Source organism: Anoplolepis gracilipes, chromosome 4 (assembly GCF_047496725.1).
Source record: "Anoplolepis gracilipes chromosome 4, ASM4749672v1, whole genome shotgun sequence".
In the NCBI taxonomy this organism is placed as follows: domain Eukaryota; kingdom Metazoa; phylum Arthropoda; class Insecta; order Hymenoptera; family Formicidae; genus Anoplolepis; species Anoplolepis gracilipes.
In genome coordinates this window covers 113,068-138,143 of record NC_132973.1, presented here as the reverse complement: position 1 = coordinate 138,143, position 25,076 = coordinate 113,068, and the positions used below count along the sequence as shown (strand labels likewise).

The window sequence follows — 25,076 nt, the reverse complement described above, 5'->3', positions numbered from 1 at the left end:
ACATATAACATAATAATGTAATATATAATACATAATATGTAATATAAAGAATTTTAGTCCGTTTTAGTTAATTTTGGAATATATGTATAATTGTAATTTAGTAATAAATAAATTTTTAATATCTTGTATATTTTTAATTGTTAAATTTAATTTTAAAACAAGATTCTACAATAATTTAATTTAATATAATGTGTATGTGTATTGAAAAAATATTGTTTAATAGAAAAAATATATTATAATTCTTTCTTACATTAATTATGAAATATTCCTTTATTATATTTATTACATATAGAATTATTATTAACTGTTTTATAAAGATCACATATGTGACAATTCAGGATATGTTAAAAGTCGTTCTATCATCTTTGTTATTGAAAGTTGAACAATGACAGAGCACGTTCATAACGCTAAAATCATAGGCTCCTTAAACTGAGCCTTTTAAGAAAAGTGTTATCAAAACTGTTTGTTAAATATATTTATAAATTCTTAAATTTTTTTATTTACTGTATATATGTTTTTTTTTTCATAGTTTTGTTTATTACTTCTTTCACACTACTTTATCACATTCACAACATATCACATTTATCGCATGATTATGCATGCATAAAATAAAGTTTTGTACACACAATAATCTAGAGTGATATTATTCATTGTCAACATTATTTTCATTGTTAAATTTATATTTTCAATTCTTGATTTTCTGCTCTATTTAATCTTTAATTTTATTTATTTAATTTTTAATTTAATCTAATCTAATTAATCTTTAATTTTAGCAATATAAATATGAGTTGTGCTTCAATAAAAAGGTAAAAATGAAAATTAATTTGTTTCGTACTTCAGTTATGAAAAAAAATATTTCAAAAAATCAATCATCGTTGAAATAAATTTATCGTTGAAATAAATTTTTGAAAATAATGAAGATATTATTTCGAAGATGTAAAATGCAATATTCGTGTGTAATATACAATAGTTCGAGTTCTGTAAATGTATTGTTATATCTGGGTTAATCTCAAAATATATCGAACGTGCAACGCAATCAACACTTGCGAACCGCAAAATGAATAAGTAAGTAAACACTTATTAGAAAACGCAAAAACTTTAATAGCAGGATACGGAACACGAGAAATACAAGGACGTAACATTGTATAAATATTTATATAATCTAATTTCTCTCTTTCTCTAATATATATTTGTGATATATGTATATTATAACGAAGCAAAATGTTTTTTCAGAGAATTAAATTTCATTCACAATTAAAAATGATTTATTTTATATTTAGAATTGTTTAAACTACTGTTAAACGAGATGATTTGTCATTAAAATTAATTATGCAAATTTAAACAAAATTATGTGCGTTTAAATTAATACTTACAAAAATTTAATCAAATTACTGCTCTTATACATTCGGAAATCAATATTCTTAAATTATTGTTATATTGTTACATTTCAAGACTTTAAACACTTATTCACATTATCGGATTTCACTTTTTTATTTCATCAGTTACAGTTTTCTTTGAACGTTTTTTTACAATATATATTTAAATGAAAAAAAGTCAAAATTAAATAGATATACTCTAGATTTTAAGATAGCAGAGAAAAAAATGTAAAAAGCATTATTAAAGAAATAAATGCATTAATAAATTAACTTTGCCGCGGAGAGAGAAATCGTGCAAATAGTATAGTATTTGTACAAAAGAATTGTATAACATAAAAATATGTATATTTTATTAATATATTTATTATGAAAAAACCATAGCATATGCAAAAAAAAAAAAAAGAAAAACGCATTTCTAACATTAATCACATCCGTTGTCCTGTGCACTTAATCGATAAGAAATTAAAATACTTATGTAATATTCATTTTATAGTATTCTAAATATTATGCAAATTTAAGCGTCATTTCGCGATAATTGAAATTTGTACTAATATCGATACAATTCGAAGAACCAGCTGCACAGAGCACCTTATGTGGTGTTTCTTGATGTACTATACTATATACAGTAAGACTGGAGGTTGGTACTTTGGCCAGGATCTCACCCTGGTACGTCATATGATAAACATGAGCGGCCGCACCACCAGCAATCACGCGTTCTTCGTAGACCTCTGCTACATGTATTCCCTGATCAGCCAGATCAAAGATTGTCGCAGCCTCCATCGTCCGCATGTGCCATAACGATAAACTGGGCCCACCGCCACATAGCTAGAATTAAATGACTAATTAATATCCAAATTAAAATTTCCAATCGTACATGCAGAGTATCACAAAGAATATAACAATGATTACAGTTTATCTTTTTAATTAAATTTAATGTAATCTTGTTTTTTATCTTTTTTATTTTAACTTTATCTTTATTTATTCCATAATGATATTAATCTTTTTTTAAATAAGTATTTACCATCAATTATAGAGTTATTTTGGTTTTCTATCAATTATATATTTATTTTATAATTATATTTATACTTTGCAATTTTTCAATTAAGAATATTAAATATTTTTACAATTAGAGATTAAATTTTTGTATTACATAAATGTGCAATTTAACCTATTAAACGTTAAATGTATTACATAAATGTGCAATTTAACCTATTAAATGTTAAATATATATATATATATATATATATATATATTTATATTTTTTTGTATTACATACCAACCAATCTTCCGTAAAATCAACGGCACCGATCCACTTTCCAAGTCGCGGTCGAGCAACTTTGTCTACTAAATGAGGCGTTAATACATTAGTATTCTCTCTCGTACGCAAATCCCATAATCTCACAGAACCGTCTTCACTACAGGATGCAAGCTGATTATCCCTGAAATTGACAAAATTCTTCTAAATTATTTAAAATTATTTTAAAATCCAGTATATATACTTTTCTACAACTTTAATTAAGTATAAATAAATGATGATTATATAAATACATTATAGCAAGGCAGTGTATATAATCGGTATGGCCCTGCATGGTTCTGAAATTTTTTCCATCCTCTAAGTTTATGATATATATGTTATTATCACCACAACCAGCGTACAGTATATGATTTGCTTTCGAGTATGTCATGTAATTTATGTCCGGCTTATCATAACTGTCTCTAAAAAAAAGATAATAAAAATAAATAATTATTTTACACATAAATATTACATAAAATGTACAATTATAAATATATATATGTATATATGTGTGTGTAATGATTTAATAATTTATAATTCTAATTATCTAATTTTTATTAATATAATTTGTATTTGATCATGGACATATTCTAGGTCCATGTCATAGACGTATAATATATATATATATATATATATATATATATATATATATACACACTGTAAAAATTGAACAAAGTGAACATGCTTGGATTTCCGTTGGTATGACGAAAACTGTTCTATCTGACAATAACATTAAAAAAAAATGATTCAATGTTCTCTCTTTTTTGTTTTCTCATGCATCTTGATAATTAAAGATATAGGGTATGTGCAGTCTATATATAATATGTTTATGACCCATGTATTTGATAATTTAATGCTTTAAAAAAAAAAAAAAAAAAAAAAAAAAAAAAAAAAAAAAACAAATTTATGTATATGTATATATATATATGTGTATGTGTGTGTATGTGTGTGTGTACATGTATGTATACACATTAGTAACTAATTATACAATAATTGAACAAGAATTTTCTAATAATAGTAGTTGACAATAATTTATCATGTATTATTAACTATAATTTATAATTTCTGCTTCTTATATAATCCTAATAATAATAATAGAACAACACACATTTTTAAAATAATTTTTAATTACTATTTAAAATTTTAATTTATATAACACTAATAATTTATATACAATATGTTTCATTTTAGTTATATTCTTTCATTTCTACTTACTTATTAGCGGGAATTTGTATGTTCCAAGAAGCTTTATTTTTAGGAGCTTTATTCAATGTCTTCCAATCCCATCCTGATATTTCACCACGTGTTCCTGTTACAAGAAAATTTTCAATGGAAAGCATGCACGCAACTTCTTGTTCTGGATGAGCAGTAAAACGATAATTAGGTCCTTGCAATTCATTCTCCTCTATTTTGTTAGGTCCCAAGGTCTTTGATAAACTAAAAAATTAAGTTTTTGTAGATCAAATACAAAATTGTTACATTTAATTTTATAAAAATAAGAATGAAACATATACAGGATATTTAACAACAGAGACAAAATTTAAGGAATGATTCTCTGGCTAATTTGGAGAAGATTTTATCAGTGAAAATGTTGAGTCATCAATATAATCTTGCAATTATAAGCAATTGAAAGACAAGTATTTTAGGTAAGCGAAAAATTTTGTAGAGTTAAAAAACATTAACACAATTATATTCTTCAGTTAATTTCAAGTTGAGTTTAGTTTAATAAAATTTTAATTTAAACTTTAGTTACAAAGTCAAAAAATGGCAAAAATTGAAAGTTGGCAAAAAATAATAATCTTATTCGACATTTTTATTAAGAAAAAAAATCATCTCCAAATTCGTCAAAGAAACATTCATTAAATTTTGTCCCACTTGTGGATTATATATATATATATATATATATATAATGTTCCACAAATCATAAATTATATATATACTAGTATATATATATATATATATATATATATATATAATTTATTATTATATTATCATTTTTATATTAATATATAATATATTGTTACATATAAATAATAAAAGAAATACTTACTCAAATATTGATACATCTCCATAAATATTACCAGCCAAAAGATAATTTCCATCGGGAGAAAACGTTTGTGATAATACGGTATTATAAAGTAATTTTTTGTCTGAAGTTTCTATCATCTTTTCCACAATTTATCAATCGTTTTTTTACATAAAAAAAAGATTACTCAAAGTTAATTTTTAACTAGTGCAATTTTTAAATTAGATTAGGGTTAGACTAGGTTAGATTAATGCAATCTGCACCATAGACATTAAAGTATATAGAACATAGAACGAATGTGAGGAGGGTCCCGTTAGCACACAACCATAGATATTGACCGATGCCTAGGGTAACCAACACAGTTAGCCAATCAGAAGGTCCTAATGTTCACTGGCTAATTAGTATTGTGCGCTATCGCATCCCGTTCATTGAGGAGTAATGCCGGGTCTACAATAGCTGTAGTAAGCCTTAAATCGTAAGAAATGAAACAATCATATTCATTATTCTTCTCTAAAGTCAATTGTAATTGGTTAATTTCTTACGGCTTAAGGCTTACTACATCTATTGTAGACCTGACCTTAAGAGTAGGTGCTGACGTAGAAAGTAGAAAATACGCGAGGGAGCCGAAAGCGCTGCAAATAGGCCCTTATTTGTGTCTTTGTCTAATCGATTGTTGCTCCCAATTACAGTCGGACCTCTTATCCTACGACCCTCTTATGCTACGAAACCTCTTATCCTACGACAAAAAATCCTTTCATGCTACGATCGCGAAAGGGGAATTATAGCCACTCTCAAATTTTTGTCGTAGGATCAGAGGTTTAAGGGGAAGATTCCGGACCGAAAATGTCGTAGGATAAGAGGTCCGACTGTATATGTCTTTAGGGTTGATTGTTGGTGAATTATTTATTAATTATAACAAAATAATTATCTTTAATAGAGCATATATACACACTGCACATGCGCAGTTCAACACCTAGGCACCTAGGTTTTGTAGAAAAATGACGTTAAACTGTATACGTACGTTCCGTATTTTCCACATAACGAAATATGTTTTATTATAAATATTAAATAATTTAAATTTCTTTCGTCATTTATTACATCACATACATGTAAAACTTCACATTAACTTTTTATTACATATATCTCAGAATAAAGTTTACAAAAAAATATAATAGCACTGATAAAGCGACTGCGAAAACTTTGTTGCATTTCGAACCAATCATGTAACATCTTATAATCAAATCGTAACATGTTTCTCTCTATTGACTCTACACTCTACCACACTTTGCACAACACAGCTCTGATATAAAAGATATAATTCAATCCAGTTGGCATCCGATATCCGACTTTGTAGTCGAATCGTGCTTAAGATTCAAAAAAATTGTGATTCAACAGAATTGTGAAAATTATTCGAAATGGCACATACCACGAGACTGCTCGTAATGCCTAGCAAGTTTCTCAAGAACGGTTGCAATTCTCTATGGACGACTATGAGATTTTCTAGGTAAAATTCTCATTTAGAGAGATTCTCATACAAAGACGAATGACCTTTCGACCTTCTCAAGGTTGCTTAGTTTTTGAATTGCTGTTTTCTATAAAAATATCATTAAATTTGTTATTTATGATTTAAATTAATTATATTATTGACAATATGAAAGAAAGAGATTTAATTATTAAGATGTTTGTTTTGTCAACTTGTCTTATTGTTAGTCTATGCATTTGTACTTGTTCCATTTCTTTTATTTCTCCTCTCAAATAACTAAACTAAATATGTGTACAAGTAATTTTATATGTGAAAGAGTAAAAGAAGAATCTAATCAATATGAATACATTCTCTAAATTTTTTTCCCTTAGCAAATTATATATTGGAAGTATGTTGATTATTATGTGTTATTTAGAAGTATAAATTTAGTTAAAATTTAATTTAAGTTTAAATTTTTATAATTTTATTTTATATTTTTATTATTTTCATTATACAATCTTTAAATTTATCATATAATTTGATATATACTATATATTGAGAGATAAAGAGAGAGAATAGATTATGAGAAATAATTTTGTTTATGTTACAGTTCATGGTGGTCCCATGTCGAAATGGGACCACCGGATGCCATTTTGGGAGTCACCGAGGCATTCAAAAGGGATCAAAATCCAAAAAAAATTAACTTAGGTGCCGGTGCATACAGAGATGACAATGGTAAACCATATGTTCTTCCTAGTGTTCGTAAGGTTAGTTATAAATAATGTACAAATTTTGAGAAGAAAAATTGTATACCTATACATATGTGTGTATATATATGTATATATATATATATATATATATATGTATATGTATGTATGTATGCATGCATACGCAAACATAGACATATATAAGGTTACAGAATAAAATTTAATCGTCTATTTTTTGTTATATTGTAAATATAATGATAGAATATTTACAATAAAATATAATAAGATATATTCTTTATTCTTTATGATAGGCAGAAGAAAAAATTCGAATTAAAGAAATGGACAAGGAATATTCTGCAATCTCTGGCAACGCTGAATTTTGTGAACACAGTATTAATCTGGCTCTTGGCAATGGAAATGAAGTTGTTACAAATGGATTGGTGAATACAATAACAGTACAATAAAAATAATATAAAGCTTTCTTTTAACAAGAATTTTCTTTTTAGAATGCAACGGTTCAAGGAATTTCTGGTACTGGCTCCCTGTTTGTCGGAGCACAATTTCTATCTCATCATTTTCCTGGTAATAAAGAAATTTATCTTCCAACTCCTTCATGGGGAAATCATAGTCCTCTATTCAGGCTTGCTGGACTTACAGTCAAGTCTTATCGTTACTATGATCCGAAAACTTGTGGTTTGGATTTTAAAGGAGTAATGGAAGATATATCTGTTAGTATATATACAAGACTTCTAGCAAGCCAAATATTATTCTAAATGTTAACATTCGCATTAACAGAGAATGTTTAAAAAATATTAGTCACCAAGAAGTTTATACATTAATTAGAATTAAAATAACTAATATTTGTTTATTAATATGAAGAGATTTTAAATATTAATAATACGTTAAGTAAATGTATAAATATATATAAATGTAAATGTATATAATTGATAATGAGAATTTTACAAAAAAAAATATTGCACGTGTAAAATTAGTGTTTTACATCGCATTGTTAACATTATAATAATTCTCAGGAAATTAATATTTTATTTACCATTAATATGATGTATCTATCAACAGAGTATTCCTGAAAGATCGATTATTCTTTTGCATGCATGTGCTCACAATCCTACCGGTGTTGATCCCAAACCAGAGCAATGGGCACAATTGTCCACTCTGATTAAGAAAAAAAATCTGTTTCCATTTTTCGACATGGCATATCAAGGCTTTGCTTCAGGTATTTTTAAACTAAAAATTACCGATCATTTTCTTTCTTTATCCATTTCTTCATAAATAAATATCTACATCAAAATAATATATAAAAAGTAACTCAATAATTCTTTTTTTATATATTAGAACTTGAAGATCATTTTCTAATTTTTGTAATTTAATATATAAAATGTAGATGTATATTTATTAATTAAAAGTATTTTTTAAATAAAATTTATAATACAAAACTTTATAGTGAAACTTTTTTAAATAACTTGAAAATCAAAGTTACTATATCTTAATATTTTATTTTATCATTCTATAATAATTATTTCATTATTCTAATTAATTTTTTTCAGGGGATCTTACAAGGGATGCCTATGCAGTCAGATTGTTCATTAAAGAGGGACACAAGATTGCTTTAGCTCAATCTTACGCAAAAAATATGGGTCTTTATGGTATGTACAAGAAATTTATAAAATTACATACAAAAAATATTGATATAAAAGATTAATTATTAAATGCTAAGCTTAATAATTATATATGTATGTACATATATATATATATATATATATATATATATATATATATATATATATTTTTTTTTTTATCTGATATTTGGTTAGTATATAATATATAAATGAAAAAACAAACTTTTGAGAAAGTGTTTTTTATTTCTGCAGGTGAACGCGTTGGAGCGTTTAGTTTGATAACATCTAGTAAGGAGGAAGCTGCACGCACTTTATCGCAAGTGAAGATTCTGATTAGACCAATGTATTCGAATCCACCAATCTACGGAGCCCGTATTGTTAATGAAATTCTTGGAAATTTGGAATTGCGAAAGGAATGGTTGGGCGATGTTAAGAGTATGGCTGATCGCATCATTTCCGTTCGCACGAAGCTTAGTGACAATCTAAAGAGAAATGGCAGCACTCGTAATTGGTCCCATATTACCGATCAGATCGGAATGTTCTGTTATACTGGTTTGAAACCAAATGAGGTAATGTCTCTATTCCATTAAAATTACAATTTGTATATTTATAATTGAATATATACTTTAAATAAAATTATTAAAAATATTATGTCTTTTACACTTATCTCATACATTTAAGTGTGTTTTAATTTCAAACTTGAAATAGCATAAAATATATATATATATATTTATAAATGTCTATTAACTTCATACTATTTTAAGTCTGAAATTTAAGTATGCTTAAATATATGAGATGTGTAAAAGATATAATTTATATATACAGGATGGATCATTTTAATCCATCCAGTCGAATATCTCGAAAACCAAGCCCGGGAGAGAAAAATGTTTCAGACAAAAGTTGTATGGTTTCGAGGGGGCCACAAAATGGTACCATTGGTTTGACCTTGAAAAGTCATTTGAAGGTCACTTGAAGGTCATTTCAAGTTTTTTAAATCGAACACCCTATATATTTTTACATATTCTTGTAGCTCATCTCGAGAGTTTTCCAAAACACTTATGACAAAGTATTTTTCATTAAGTATTTTTTGAGTTATAAGGCTTCAAAGTTGCAGTATTTTGACATAAAATACAAGATATCTCATAAAATATTCATTTTTTTATTATCTTACTCTAATACTTTTATGCACAGAATAACGAGACGAATCAATTGGTATAATTAAAACACATAATTATGTTAAAGTAAAAATGTGTAACTGTTAGTTGCAAATTTAGATTTTTACTTTAACATAATTATGTGTTTTCTTTACACCAATTGATTCGTCTCGTTATTCTGTGCATAAAAGTATTAGAGTAAGATAATCAAAAAATGAATATTTTACGAGATATCTTGTATTTTATGTCAAAATACTGCAACTTTGAAGCCTTATAACTCAAAAAATACTTAATGAAAAATACTTTGTCATAAGTGTTTTGGAAAGCTCTCGAGATGAGCTACAAGAATATGTAAAAATATATAGGGTGTTCCATTTAAAAAACTTAAAGTGACCTTCAAATGACTTTTCAAGGTCAAACCAATGGTACCATCTTATGGTCCCCTCGAAACCATACAACTTTTGTCTGAAACATTTTTCTCTCGCGGGCTTGGTTTTCGAGATATTCGACTGGATGGATTAAAATGGTCCACCCTGTATATATATATATATATATATATATATATATATATATATGTATACATATATGCACATATATGTGTATATAAATATATATATATATATAAAAATGTAAATAAATATATATATATATATATATTTATTTACATTTTTATATTTATAAATAATGATTTATATTCTTCTAAATATAAGAAAAGAAGACTATTATTATTAATCTTTGTTTACCAAGTTTATTTTCAATTTTGCAACAGGTGGAGAAACTCACAAAAGATTTCAGCATTTATCTTACCAAGGACGGTCGCATCTCTATGGCCGGTGTAACGTCAAAGAATGTGGAATACCTGGCGCATGCAATGCACGAAGTTACAAAGTAATTTTCGCTATGAAATCATTGAACGTATTTATCCGAGATTCACTGCTTGATGATAAAACATTATTTACAATCTGTTTTGTACTTTATGTGCACAATGTAATCAGAATGGACAATCATAGCATTTAATCGGGATTATAGATAATATATGGAGAATAAATCAGAAACCATACAGCATAGATATAAAATGAATATTTTCAGGTATTAAACATTTTGCTAAAATTAAATGCTAAAATAATTATCTTTATTTTATTTGAAGTAAAGATTTCTGAATATTATATTTCTTGCAATATTTTGAATATATCGAAAATCAGCTTATTAATCAGTTTACTTATTGTACTAAGTATATATTACATTTTTGATTTTTTTTGTACAATAGCAAATAAAGTTTTATATTAATTTTTCATATATACGTATGTATAATAATAATAATAATAATAATAATAAAAATAATAATAATATAGACTATGATATATTAAACGTACACGTGGATCTGCAGGTCAGATGTAATATAAAAATTCATGTCTATATTTTATGTAATACTATTTCGGATGTTTCTGGTTACTTTAATAAAAAGTACACATTCGAGGTTTTTATTAGAAAAAGAAGCTATTTATTGCATTATCTGTGCTGTATGAGAATGAAATAATTGTGTTCTTTAGTTTATACTAACGTGAGTAGTGCGAGTGTGTTGAAGCGAGTATCGAATATTCGTTGCAGCTGTGTATAATAGACTTTAGTAGAAAGCATCACGATTTGTAATACAAAATTTTTTATATTAAGATTTTTACTTTTAGCAGTCGATTTCTTCTGTTTTAAAATTAACAATCAAGCATTTTTTTTTACTGTAAATCGCTTTAATTTTATATTTATTCTAATGTGTCATATGCCGAAAATGGAAATATTATTGTACTTTTTTTACTTTAACTAATGGTTATCTGATTTAGAATGTAAATAGAATGGAAGCAACACAGTGTAAAATTTTGTTTAGAAGCAGTGAATTTATAGTGAAAGATTCAGACTGTATTTTATACAATATATGTATACTCTCTTGTATATATATGTATAGAGAAAGAGAGCTACTGAAAATACTGTATATAAAAAAATATATATAATACGTAACTAATTTTTTGTAGAATATTTCAAAATTTAAAATATATAATATAAAAGTCACATGTTTTCTTTTTGCATATTATTCTATCCTGCAATGTAATATTTATTAAATACTGGTTCAACACAAAATACATGGGTGGTTGCAAGAGATGAAAGAAAGGGAGAAATAGAAACTGAGAAGAAATAGAAAAAGGCAACGATTAATTAACAAAAATGGATGTATGTATAAGTGATTTTGAAAGAATGAAAGATTTTGTGCTTTATCTTTAGATTATTGTTCTGATTCTTAGTAAGAGTTCTTATTTCTGAGGATGTTATGTTTTATTTAAAATTCTTAAGCTAGCAAGCCTATGAATGTTCATTAATTCGTTCGTTCTTCTACAGTTGCAATTTTTAACATCTGCTATTCTTGCGGCTTGATTATAGTCTCTAAAAAATTTGTTCTGCTTGTCAGATATTCGTTGATAATTAATATTTCATGAAAGAAAAAAAATTGTGAAATCCATATCGGATGTAACAATCGAGTTTATGTCCATAATATAGAGATTTGTATTTTTCAAAGATAATCGTTAACGTCGTTGATATACAGGGTGTCCCATAACTCGCGAACCATCCGTTAGTTTCCCCGGATTTTCGACTATCAACCGAGTATGGTTTCGGGTAGAGGGGCTCATGGGATGGCAAATGGTAGAGTATAAAGTGATTCTGTCGAAAGAAAATTTTGAAAAAAAACAAAATTTTTATGATGGTTTCATCCTGAAATTATTTATTTTGTTGACTGTAATACAAATGTGACTGGAAAGGTGGTATACTTAATACTCTCGTAATAACTCAATAAAGAATCGTTTATTGACTTGTATTTGCTCAAATCGTCTTTACAAAGAACAGAACTATATTGTTTCTTGTTCGAGCACGCACGGAAATCTAACGGCCGGCGACCTTAAAATCATTTTTCTCATTTCATTATGAGCGCCATCAACCACAAACTATAATGCTCATGCATTACCGACGCAAGATGAAACCGCGGCAATTCAACCAAAATAAACTACAACTAAATCAAACACATTCGTTGCATTTCTTCACGATTCGAGTTTTGGTTCAAGTTAGAGGTCGATATCTCGTTCAGTCCTCGAGTTATTCGAGTTTGAAGCGTTTCCTTGAGCTTTTCGGTAATATAACTTTGAAACGGTTAGTGCTAGAAAGTTGCGTTCTTCAGGGGGTTTGCAAGGGGCGCGGAAACGCTTCTAACGTCGCAAGAATTATCGTTCTACCACCTCTCATTTAGGCTCTGTATACTTAGACCGACGGGTAAAAAAACGCTTTAAGTATAACGCCGGTTCAAAAAAAAAAAAAAAAAAAAAAATTCAAAAATAATTTCTCCAATTACTATACCAATCGACCGTAAATGGTCCGAAACGTTTTTTTTTTTTTTTGGAAAAGTTTCGAAATATAATTATCGTTTCTACAGATTAAGTTCTAATTAGACGCAATCTTTAGGGCTCTTCGGGACTTATATTTTCCACCAAGTACGTGTATGTACGACCTACAGTTTTGGAGTTATGAATTTTCAAATATTTTTCGTTTATTAGTAATTTTGATTATTGTTTCTTGAGATTAAGAGTTCTAATTGATCGCGATTTTTAGGGCTTTAAAGGACCTATATTCTCCCACAAGTATGTCTCTGTATGATTCATAGTTTCGAGGTTATGAATTTTCAAAGATTCATCGTATATTGATAATTTTAAATATCGTTTCTTGAGATTAAGAGTTTTAATTATACGCGATCTTAAGGGCTATATAAAACCTATATTCTCTCCCAAGTACGTCTCTGTACGATTCACAGTTTTGGAGTTATGTAGTAATACAAAGATGTAGAAATATTACATAAATAAATAATTTAAATTCCTAACGTCAGTCATGTTCGGCTCCTATAATAAGGTTTGTAAAGATAAATAAAGCACAGTTAACCTGACCGCAAAATACAAATTTGTAGAAATACTACATAGATAAATTATTTAAATATTTACCTCACGTGAGTCAAGTTCAGCTCAATAATAAGGTTTATAAAGATAAATAAAGCACTATTAACCTGACAGCAAAATACAAAGTTGTAGAAATGTTACATAAATAAATTATTCAAATATTTATTTAACCGGAGTCAGGTTTGGCTCGCATAATAAGGTTTATAAAGATGAAAAAAGTACAATTGACCTGACCGCAAAATATAAAATTGTAAAAATGTTATATGAATAAATTATTCAAATATTTATTTTACCGGAGTCAGGTTTGGCTCGCATAATAAGGTTTATAAAGATGAATAAAGAACAATTAACCTGACCGCAATTTAAAGTACGATGATAGAATCATATTTCGTAACTTGAGAACGGTAAGTGTTTCAAAGAAATGTATAAGACCTAATTTATGTAACTGTAAAAGGCGAGTAATATAAGCCATACCTGACGTCAAAATAATGTAATTTTATTTCTTTCTCAGGCCAGGCCAGGTTAGGTTATGGGCTTCCGCCAGTTTGAAATTTTTTTATTGTATTTTTCAAAAATTGGCTACCCAAAATACATTTCGGACCAAGTTTGACCCGTCCCCGGACCTGCCTTCACCGTGATACAAGCGTCCAAAGCGCCCCTTTAGGTTTTTCGCTTATAACTCGCAAGGAGTAGAAGGTGGAGGGTTGAGGTCTGAGAAACAAAGATTGGGTTTTGGACTAGCTATTACCTGCCGCAAGAACCAACCCCCTACCTAGCCGTTTAGTCTCCGTATACTAGGAGTGAAAGTCGAAAATATTTTGTCCCACGCCGGTTCAAAAGAACCCAAAAATGATCTGCCCAGCGACTATACCAATCGATTGCAAATGGTCCGAAACGCGCTTTAGACCCTACTTTCGAGAACCATTTTTTGGAGAATTGACATTTTTTTTTTTTTTTTTTTTTTCGTCCCACACTGACTTTCAAAGGAACCCAAAAATGGTCTCCCCAGCGATTATACCAATCGACTGCAAATGGTCCGAAACGCGTTTTGGACCCCACTTTCGAGGACCATTTTTGGAAAATTATACTTAACAATTTTCCGTCCTGACCGGTCAGGATCGCGACTTAGACACGAACTCGGGTCATTTCTGGCACTTTGGCGATTATCAGACATTTTGCCGACCTGACTTTTCTTTTTTTTTTTTTTTTTTTTTTTTTTTTTTTTTTTCCGAAGGGTTGGGGTGGATGGAAAGAGAGACAAGTCGTGAAAGTAAAGAAAATGGGAAGCCTAGGTCAGGTCAGGTCAGGTCAGGTCAGGTCAGGTCAGGTCAGGTCAGGTCAGGTCAGGTTAGGTTGGGAGTTTGGTGGTGCCTGCCGTTGAGTACGGACGTGTCTGACATCGCTCCGGCAAAGCACCTTACTATAGACGGTTAAAAGCGCACTTCGCGCCTTGAATTGTGTTTGATGCTGTTCGCGGCAACGAGTAGTGTATAAATATATATTTTTTGTCAAGGTGGTGATAATTAATTAATTAAAATTAATGAAAAACTGCCTCTTCATGGTGACGTGTCGTTGCGGCCACGCTGGTTGCTATCAAGACTAAAGATGGCTTATCCTCGGCTCCCAGACAGTAAAAACTATTTTATAACTCACGGGGGAATACTAAAAACGAGGAGACGCGGTCTGGTACGTGAAAAGTGTTCTGTTCTGTGAATTTTACACGGAAAAGTGACGGCCGCGTACGTGGAAGACTGCCTACGTCATGTCCACGTCAACCGCATTTAACAGTGAAGTACCGTTGTTTTGAGTTTAGCTGGTGCTCGCGGCCAATAACGGGGACATTATCAGGCAAGAAGAGATGATTGTGGGTGCCTTGTGCTTAAAACATTTATTTTGCTAGCGCATTTGGTGTAAAATGACGTGCGAATGAAGCGATGACGTCACTTCGTGACGTAGTTCCAGTTCCTACATGCTGGATGAGGTGCAAGTCACCGATGCAAATAGCCAGTGTTTAGTGGTACAATTAATTAATGACTGTGTTATTTTAATACACTAACTGGTTAGGTGAGCATGGCTCTATATGGATTCTAGTATACATGAGCAGGAAAAATTTAATCTCATATGAATGTGAATATGATGCAAATGTAAATTGAAGGGTACACACATTGACAATAGTGAACAATATAAATTGATGCTTAGGAATAATAATATTATAAATATAATGTGACGATATATACTGAGTTAAGTTAGTATACAATGTTAATTAAACAATAAGTGCACAATAGTGTTGTGATGTTAGAGAACAGTACTCAAATTAAGTGTGGTGTAGTGGTAACGCATTGCGTGCTCTTAGTTATCATGCGTTACGTCACCATCTAAGTTGGCAACAGATGATAACCAATGAGGAAGAGGTGACACAAGGAGTAATCATGAATAAATAACACCACCTTTATAACGTGTTCACATAATGGCGGACATAACAACGGTAGAAGATGAATGTCTTAATGGTACAAATAAATAAAATGGATTAGTAATCTAAGGATTTTAAAATTAACTAAAGGTTAACAATATTACAGTGGACAATATTATAATGGATATTATTTATTGTTAAGAATAGATGATCATAGGTTATTGTGCAGTGGTTAATAAAAATGATTGCATCGGGCCTCTGTGCCATGACCCATGTAAATACATTGTGTTAGCTCGTGGAAAATTAATGAAAACAAACGTATATATAATTTTTATTTATAAATAATGAAAATATCCTTGTGATGTAAGCATCAGCAGAGTTCTTTGGAGAGTTATAATAGCCACCTAAAAATAATTTTGAATTTAGGTTAGGGAATCTGCCACTCTTCTTGTAATAGTACTATATGTTGTACCTTTGATACTTAATGACTGATAGATAGCAGCGCTGTTTTTGCGGCGAGGTTGCCTGTCCTACGGAAGGAGGGAATTGGTGTGATTAGAGGATCTAACTAGTTTAATTAAAATCGGCAAACATCAGCCGACTGTGTATGACAGAACGACCTGTAATCGTCAAAAGACCTTACCTTTTGGGCGATCGCCTGCGTCCGGTCTCCTCCATTTCTCCTGGAAATTGTATGATGATCCGATGAGCACGCGAAGATTCTTCAAGGGCCGGATACTCTGTCATCGCGGCAACTATTTCTTTTGTGAACATCTCCTTCCTCCTGTCAACCTTGAAACCGAGAAAATATAAGAAATTATAAGGGATGCGCGTATATATAATATAGTTGCATAAAAGTTACAATAGACTGCATTAGTCCATGCACTAAATAGTAAATTGCACAAAGTAATAGATAAATATGAACATAAATACAAATATACTTAGTATACTTAGTGTTCTTTAGTGGTTTTCTACAACAAGAATACATCTAATTATATTCGTTACACATAGTTAAGTTAAGTTAAATTAATTAACTTAATATATATATATATGTATATAACTGGGGTTAAGTGCCTGGTTGTGATAATTTAGAGCGGTAATTGCAATAGTATATTATCTAGTGACAGTTGTAGGTTAGAAAGCAATCATATACATTAAGTTTTTGTTAGCAAAATAAAAGAGAAAAGGAAAAAACGAAGGAAGCAATAACTAATTATACATAATTACCTTAGTATTATTTAGTGGTTTTGTAATTCAGAGGAAACATTCACCTGAGATAAGTATTGACGTAATTAGCAATATTTCGAAGTACATAACCATTTTCTTAGGCGATGTCTGATAAACACATCAAATACTGGCTGTATGTTATGATGAGAATGACTGCTGAGGGTTATTGTAACTGAAACTAATATAGGCGTTTATTAGAAAACAATAGACGAACCTGAAATAATTAGTAACCACAGATGGAGTGAAACTTAGGACGCTAAAGAATCCCTCTAATTAACTAATAATATATAGAGACGTTAATATAGCATTAAGTGAGAAAAACAACAACTATACATATTAATAATTAAAAATGTTAAATAAGTGATGCGGAAGTTCTTACCTGTGAGGTTAGACACCCTCCAGTGACAGGTGTGAATGAGTGAGACCTGCGTTAGAGCATGCTCTTCCCAACGATGTTCATTTTCAGCCCTGGTATTCTGATTTGGCGTAACGAGTGTCCATGACTCGCAACACAAGGTAGGGGAGCATAAATAACAACCCTGCGCTACACGTCTCATATAATGTGGTAATTTTCCTAAAGAATGAGACGTTCTCATCTATAGTCCACCTGTGAACAAGTATTATTAATCACAATGAGTGCAGAAAATGAAATGATAATGATAATTATTTTATAAATAATTAAGTAAAGTTAGCGGAAAGAAACTATCCTTGTAGCAGTGACACGAAGATTACTGATTGCCTGTTGTTCCTGACTACGGCGTCGTCTCGGTCGCATCCTTCTCATCGACATATCTAAAAAACAACGTAGAATATTGATGATGATACGAATAACATTGACAGAATATCTTACACATCGAAGCGAATACGGTTCGACGCAATAGATTTTACGATCAATATGAAGACCAAGGCACAACACGCGGATGAAGGTTCCCGATGATATGCGGTCACTCACTAGCTCATACATAATTACACGAAAATCTTAATAAATATCTCGGAATAGCACACTAACACCGCGAAGTATTACACGCGGTCTTGGCGGCCATCTTAGCTGAATCAAGCGGGCGCGTTCACAATACGAGCGGGTTCGCATGCGGCGCGTGGCACATAGGGGAAGTCACTAGTATGACACATAGAATGGCGATTTGCATATAGGATCTGACACTCTTATTATTGAGCAAACCAGAAGCCGTACACCAAAACGAACTTAATAGTGGTGTTCTCCAATTGGAGGAGAACTAGAATTTAGAGAGCATCTGTGCAACTTTTAATAGCTGCGCAGTAGCTTTACAGAAATTTAGGGGGATGCGCGCCGGGTGTTTTGTTATCCTTGGAAAGTCCCCCACCCCCTGCAGGGGATAAAAAACGGATATCCCTGCGCAGTAACTTTTGACTGACAAGAGGGGATGCGCGTCGGGTGGTCCATGTTTCTGACGTTCCCCCTTACCTCCTCAGCTGGTTACAACCTAAAAAAATACTGTACAGTATCTTATGACTACCAGGAACAGATGTGCGTTAAGATAATTAATCCTTATCAACGCTAATGTAAATAAGAATAACTATCTATGAGTTAGATTTTATTATAGCTTTATAATAGCTATTTATTTAATTGCTGATTACAACATTTATTCGTACATTAATTATGCTACTTACTGATTGCAATATTATACTTATTTTACATTATAGTTACTTTACTAATTACAATACTTATTTTGTATATTAGTTATTACAATATTATACTTACCTTACAGATAGATAGTATACTTATTCTATATACATTTATATTATTGATCGCGATACTCGTACCCCATTCAGTTTTACACATACCTTATAGATAGATTTGTTTTATAAGTGTTGGTTATATTGTTGATTCGATACTCGTACTTTAAAGAATTATTATACTTACCTTATATTTTATTGATCGCGATACTCGCACCCTAATAGTTATTATACTTACCTAAATTGCATGCATTTTAACCTAGTTAAGATTAGCTCGTAGCCCGTAGTGTGAGGGCGTGCTCGGGGGCTCGTGGCTGCGGCGAGCATAATAGGCGCAGTCTCAAACGACTCCTGGGGGTACCGGCCGACCCTCCCAGTGTAGAAAGGCTTACCTGGGCAAGCGGCTCTGCCCAGGCCGACCGTATTTCCGACATCACTCGTGGGACAAGTATGCTAAATATTAAATTACCAAAACAAAAACAAAATGAGGAGGAGGAGATATCTTTCATAACCACAGAACAAATTATGGAAGATACGCTAACGGAGGAGCAGGATTTACCTACCCAGGAAGCTATGAGCACATTAGTCTGCAAAGAGATTGAGGGCTTACCACCGCCAACAGACGAAGTATTTTCTACACCAGGAACGAGTTTCCTGAGGGGAAAAGAAACTCCATCACCTGGTCCCTCTCCGGTTGCTTTTGATGATGTTAAGAGAAATCTCTTTAAGGACCTGGACAGTGACACGGATGTCACATCTAATAGAGAATCTGTACCAAGCAGACCTAAAAGGAAGACTCGAGCAATAATCAGTGATGAATCTGACGATGAAGAGGAGGAAGAAATAAAGAAGAAACGTACAACTAGAAGTGACGTCATCGACCTGACGGGTCCTCGAGACTCTATGTCTAGCCTTGCACATTACGCAGACTCTGAGGGCACTGACCCTGGAATCAGTACAGGGAGGAAAAACAGACGCGGTGACGGTAGTGGTGGTGGAAAAACCATTAAGGAGAGGATGAGACAAGTACCCTTAGATTTGGAGGTTCTCAAGGATCATTCTTCCTTGCAATTGAAAATCGACGCGAAAAAATGGGTCGACGATCTCGAAATAATTAGGAAGGAATGCGGGAATTTGAATGGTCCCTGCCAGAGACTTATGAAAGAACGTCTGCTCACAATTGGCGAAGTAATCACCTTGTTAGCGGAAAGAGAGGAGGATAGAGGAGATCCAGCGACCCTGAAACGCAAAAATTTAGAGTTGACGACTGCAGTAGCAAATCATAAAAGGGAGATAGCCCGTCTTAAAAAGGACATCTCAGACATGCAGAGAGTCATGGAGAGCCTCCAGGCTACAATCACAAGAGAGCAGACCTATAAAAAAGTCATTCAGGCGGATAGGGGTACTTCCCCAATAAAGGAAATAAGAACAATCCCTATGGACCCCAAGGAAACGGAATATAATAGGAAATTCCCAGCCCTCGTTCCTGCTATGGAAGAAGAAAAAAAGGTATCCAACAAGGAACGTGCCTCGCAATCTGAACATTACTTCGTGGCCCCCAAGCCACAAAGGGTACCGAGAAACAGACCAGCGGCTCCTAGGATTATCAGTAATATCCAGCTGAAACCTCCGAAGGATATAATCGACTCACATAGAGGTACCGATATGCGAGAAGATCACCTTATGGAAAGGGCTTCTCCCACCAATAACGACTCGCCTGGATGGACAAAAGTAAGGAAAAATAGAAGGAACCCTATCAGGAATAGAAGAACGAACTCGGAAGAAACACCTAAGACGAAAGAAGCTTCTGAACCTCCTAAGAGAACTCAAGAGCTGGAAAAGCTAAAATCTAAACGGAGAGCCCCTACGACTTCGGCAATAGTAATCCAGGGGAATAATCCTGACTTTTCATATGCTGATGCAATAAGGAAAGCAAGGCAAAACATTTCGATGGAAGAGCTCGGAATCGAGAAATCAAGAATTCGTCAGTCCATTAATGGCAACTGGATCATAGAAATAGCGGGTCCAGACAATAAGAACAAGGCAGAGGACCTTAAAGCCAAGCTAATTGAGGTGATAGGTATGGAAGCTAAAATCACAAGACCAGTTGTGAAGGGCGATATTAGAGTGAGCGGATTCGATGGGTCACTCCACAAGGACGATATCCTAAAGAGATTAGCGGAGCTAGGAGACTGCAAAGTCCCTGATCTTAAAATCGGAGAAATTAGGCCTATGAAGATCGGATTATTTATGACCTGGGTACAATGCTCTCTATCCACGGCCATTAGAATAGCCAAAACTACAAGGACCCGAATCGGATGGACGACAGCGCGAATTGAACTTCTGGAGGCAAAACCCATGCAATGCTACAGGTGCTGGGAATTTGGCCACACCAGGGTTAATTGTAGATCGACTAATGACAGAATGGGATGTTGTTTCAAGTGTGGTGAACGGGGACATCAAGTGACTGACTGTCCGAACCCTGCATGTTGTTTCCCTTGTAAACAAAAGGGATTAGATTATTGTCACCGTACAGGGAACTACATGTGTGGCGCTAAGAAACTTGCTACTGGCAACAAAGCTCCCAAACCTTGATGAAAGTGCTACAGTGCAATCTGAACAACAGCAGACGGGCCTACGATATATTAATACAACACATGATTGAGATGGGCGTGACTATATGCGCCATATCTGAACCGGCTCGAAACCTGAACCCACCTAATTGGTTTGTGAGTATGGACGGTCGTTCCGCGATTCTTTGGCGGCCTGATAAATCTTTCGGTTCCTGTAGGTTGGTCAGCAGGAAGGAACAACTTGTAGTGGTCTCCGTGGGAGACTTATATTTGCTATCTTGTTATATATCTCCTAATTCCAATCGGGAAGTCTCCAATAAGATAATGGAAGAAATCGCTGCTATCATTAGACAACTTGGTAATAGAGTGGTCATCTGCGGGGACTTCAACGCTAAGTCCCCCTTATGGGGTTCTCTCTACACCAACTATCGCGGTGGTTTATTAGAAGATCTTGCAGCTGAGTTAGATCTAAGAATCCTGAACAATGGGGCGGAACCAACGTGTGTACGCCCACAGGGTGTATCCATTATAGATCTGACTTGGGTCACACCGGGACTTCTGGGGCGAGTAGAGAATTGGAGGGTGTGCTCAGAAATAGAGTCACTCTCGGATCATCAATATGTCTTTTTTACGATTCACCAGCAACCTGTACGCAACCAGAACCCTGAAGAGAAGAGAAATAACAGATGGAAATGGGATAAATTGGACGACGACAGATTTCAAGCAGCACTGATCTGGAGCGCTGCAGACGAACCTCCGGAAGATGGGAATGGACCGGAAACAGCAGCCGAATGGCTCTCCCGCTCTCTCGTGGATGCTTGCGACGCAAGTGCCCCTCGGTACACCGGCCGACGCGGAAGAGACAGGGTTTACTGGTGGAACGATCAAGTAGCGGAACTACGGACCAGGACCACCAGATCTAGGAGAACCTGGCAACGTCTACTACGCAGAAGAAATAAAGCCCCAGATCACGATAGATTGTTGAGGCGCGCCCAATTGGAATATCGTAAGAAAAAACGAGAACTACGAAACGCGATTATAAGAGCCAAGGAAAGGTCATGGCAGGAACTGATTGATGCAATCGACAAGGATCCTTGGGGCATTCCTTATAAGCTTGTTCTGAACAAACTGAGAAAAGTGGGACCCTCCATTTCGGAACTAATCAAACATCAAGAAGTGATTGAAATGGTAAACGGTCTGTTTCCGCGCGCCATCACTCCAACCACACCTCCCACTACGCACGATAGCGCTGGGGTCGTGGACAGATTCTATGAGGTATCTTTCCGCGAGGTAGATGAAATATTAAGAAAAAGGGCAGTAAGGAGCTCTGCGCCGGGCCCCGACGGTGTCCCCGCGAAAATCCTCAAAAAGTGTCCGGACGAGTTTGTGAGAAGCATTCGATCAGTCTTTACACATTGTTTGAGAGAGGGCATCTTCCCTAGAATTTGGAAGAAAGCCAAATTAGTGCTAATTCCTAAGGGTGAATCCTCCCCTGGAAGCATCCCCAAAACTCGACCAATCTGCCTCCTTGACGACTTGGGAAAGGCATTCGAACGCCTTATAATTAACCGAATGAGGAAAGAGGAGGAGACGAATGGATTTGCTGCATTAGCCAAACACCAGTACGGATTCAGGCAAGGAAGATCAACAACAGACGCTCTTAACCTGGTAAAAACGACAATTAAATCGGTAACAGGAAGAAACGGCTATGTTATAGCCGTTAGTTTAGATATTACAAACGCTTTTAACTCCATCCCTTGGCATGTAATAAAAAGAGCTCTTATTAAAAAGCGATATTCAAGATACATCCGGCGAATAATTGACGGATATTTATCCGATAGAATTATTGAGTTCTTGACTGAAAGAGGTACCGAAATTGTCCCAATGACCGCGGGAGTTCCCCAGGGATCGGTTCTCGGGCCCACACTCTGGAACATTGGGTTCGACTCTGTTTTGAAGCCAAGCGATGAGGAGGGACGTCTCATCATATGTTTTGCGGACGACACGCTCATTCTAGCGGAAGCGGATTCCTTACCGGAGGCAGTCGATCGGGCGAATCACCAACTGGAAATTACGGTTGGTCGGATCCGTGCGTTGGGCCTGACAGTGGCGATACATAAGACCGAGGCGGTGGTCTTTTACCCCCGAGGGGGGAAACCTAACAAACTACCATCGGTTAGGATAGGAAGAGAGAATATACCCATTCAAGAACATATGAAATATTTAGGGGTAATGATCGATAGTAGGCTAAATTTTCATCCCCATTTCACCTACATCGAACAAAAACTCTCCAAAATGTCGCGCGCGTTGGGGAGATTGATGCCCAACCTCAGGGGCCCAAACGAAAATAAGCGCAAACTCTACGCGAACGTGTTGTCGTCGGTGGGTATGTACGGTGCTCCGATATGGTGTAGCGCTCTTAGAAGATCGAAAGAACACCAGAGGAATTTAAATCGAGCGTGGAAACGCATCGCGATCCGGGTAATATCGGCCTATAAAACGGTAGCATTGGACGCGGCTCTTCTACTGGCTAGGCTTCCCCCGTTAATTCTTCTGGCGGACGCGAGACGTAGAATATACGACGAAAGCTCCAGGTTGCGCAGAAAAAAACAATTAACAGCACAAAGAACCAGAGCCATTAGAACGGAGGAGATGCTCACGCTCAGAGAAGAATGGCTGGACCACCTCAGTCGGAGGGGAAATTGGGGGCGGATAACCATCGAAGCGGTGATACCCGAATTCGACTGTTGGTTGGACAGAGGCCACGGCCGGGTCTCTTTCCATCTAACGCAACTTCTTACTGGTCACGGCTGTTTTTCCGCGTTCCTGTATAAGATAAGGAAGTTAGATAATCCTAGGTGTACCAGTTGTGGTGGAGCAGTCTTAGACACGGCGGATCACACCTGGCGTATATGTTCCCGTTGGGAAATAAACAGGAGAGAACTTGTGGAAATTGTTGGTCCTGATTTGTCCCTTCGGGGGATTGTGCATGCTATGCTGAGGGGTGAGAGAGACTGGAACGCGGTCTCTTCCTTCGCCAATAGCGTGATGTGTATCAAGGAGGAGGAGGAACGTGCTCGTGAGGGAATCCTGCCCGATCCGTATCTCACATTTCCGCCTGATACTCAAGAGGAGATGGCCCAACTGGACAGTGAAATAGACTAATGGGAAAATTTCCATTCATCTTACCAATATTTAAACGAAGATAATGCTAGAATTAAAAAAAAAAAAATTAAAAATAGAATTGGAGTTAAGTTAATCAATGGGCATCAGCAGTACTCTAAATCATTTAAAGTACAGGACATTTCTGATGCCCACAGAGTAAAAAAATTCTTAGAATGGAATGAATAGCAGAGTGTATAGTAACAAAATAATAATAATAACGGTGCCCTAGATTCTTAGTTTTTATTCTAGCAGGTTCATGATATAGAAAGAGACGAAGGCTTGACGGAAACTTCAGCTTCCAACTTCACGCACCATCGCCTCACAAATAAAGGACCTGCAGAACCAT

General features: G+C 33.7%; 3 protein-coding genes and 1 long non-coding RNA gene across 7 annotated transcripts; 2 read left to right on the top strand and 2 right to left on the bottom strand.

Moving 5' to 3' along the window:
* Window positions 1–1,719: 1,719 nt before the first annotated feature.
* Window positions 1,720–4,948, bottom strand: Thoc6 (THO complex subunit 6). The gene is made up of 5 exons (XM_072890166.1): window positions 4,721–4,948; window positions 3,886–4,107; window positions 2,925–3,092; window positions 2,653–2,815; window positions 1,720–2,201 (listed from the first exon to the last, which is right to left on the bottom strand). The coding sequence occupies exons 1-5, from the start codon at window positions 4,834–4,836 to the stop codon at window positions 1,881–1,883; spliced, it is 990 nt and encodes a 329-aa protein (XP_072746267.1). The 5' UTR covers window positions 4,837–4,948; the 3' UTR covers window positions 1,720–1,880.
* Window positions 4,949–5,960: 1,012 nt separating this feature from the next.
* On the top strand, window positions 5,961–11,717 carry Got2 (glutamate oxaloacetate transaminase 2). Its single transcript, XM_072889621.1, has 8 exons — window positions 5,961–6,200; window positions 6,769–6,925; window positions 7,177–7,305; window positions 7,372–7,593; window positions 7,943–8,099; window positions 8,431–8,529; window positions 8,755–9,071; window positions 10,426–11,717. Exons 1-8 carry the CDS (start codon window positions 6,112–6,114, stop codon window positions 10,546–10,548), a joined length of 1,293 nt encoding a protein of 430 aa, XP_072745722.1. The 5' UTR covers window positions 5,961–6,111; the 3' UTR covers window positions 10,549–11,717.
* A 4,356-nt stretch (window positions 11,718–16,073) lies between these two features.
* LOC140664481 (uncharacterized) lies at window positions 16,074–18,315 on the bottom strand. 4 transcript variants are annotated; one of them, XR_012046461.1, is made up of 6 exons: window positions 18,165–18,315; window positions 17,656–18,068; window positions 17,277–17,454; window positions 16,693–17,020; window positions 16,522–16,579; window positions 16,074–16,453 (listed from the first exon to the last, which is right to left on the bottom strand). It is a non-coding gene; the product is annotated as an uncharacterized lncRNA (long non-coding RNA). The 4 variants fall into 4 exon arrangements; XR_012046464.1 differs by having other exon boundaries at window positions 16,693–16,841; window positions 18,165–18,314; XR_012046462.1 differs by having other exon boundaries at window positions 16,693–16,841; window positions 17,321–17,454; window positions 18,165–18,312.
* A 112-nt stretch (window positions 18,316–18,427) lies between these two features.
* Window positions 18,428–21,726, top strand: LOC140664478 (uncharacterized). The gene is made up of 2 exons (XM_072889620.1): window positions 18,428–19,440; window positions 19,525–21,726. The coding sequence occupies exon 2, from the start codon at window positions 19,566–19,568 to the stop codon at window positions 21,585–21,587; it is 2,022 nt and encodes a 673-aa protein (XP_072745721.1). The 5' UTR covers window positions 18,428–19,440; window positions 19,525–19,565; the 3' UTR covers window positions 21,588–21,726.
* Window positions 21,727–25,076: the final 3,350 nt, after the last annotated feature.

What these genes read in the sequence shown, in the direction of transcription:
- Thoc6 (XM_072890166.1), bottom strand. Translation starts at nt 4,836, where the DNA reads ATGATAGAAACTTCAGACAAAAAATTACTTTATAATACCGTATTATCA. An exon ending in ATACAAATTCCCGCTAATAA is followed by an intron (nt 3,093 to 3,885) that starts GTAAGTAGAAAT and finishes TCTTTTTTTTAG; the next exon opens with AGACAGTTATGATAAGCCGG. An exon ending in ATTTTACGGAAGATTGGTTG is followed by an intron (nt 2,202 to 2,652) that starts GTATGTAATACA and finishes ATTTAATTCTAG; the next exon opens with CTATGTGGCGGTGGGCCCAG.
- Got2 (XM_072889621.1), top strand. Translation starts at nt 6,112, where the DNA reads ATGGCACATACCACGAGACTGCTCGTAATGCCTAGCAAGTTTCTCAAG. An exon ending in TTCTTCCTAGTGTTCGTAAG is followed by an intron (nt 6,926 to 7,176) that starts GTTAGTTATAAA and finishes TCTTTATGATAG; the next exon opens with GCAGAAGAAAAAATTCGAAT. An exon ending in AAAAAATATGGGTCTTTATG is followed by an intron (nt 8,530 to 8,754) that starts GTATGTACAAGA and finishes TTATTTCTGCAG; the next exon opens with GTGAACGCGTTGGAGCGTTT.
- LOC140664478 (XM_072889620.1), top strand. Translation starts at nt 19,566, where the DNA reads ATGAGCACATTAGTCTGCAAAGAGATTGAGGGCTTACCACCGCCAACA.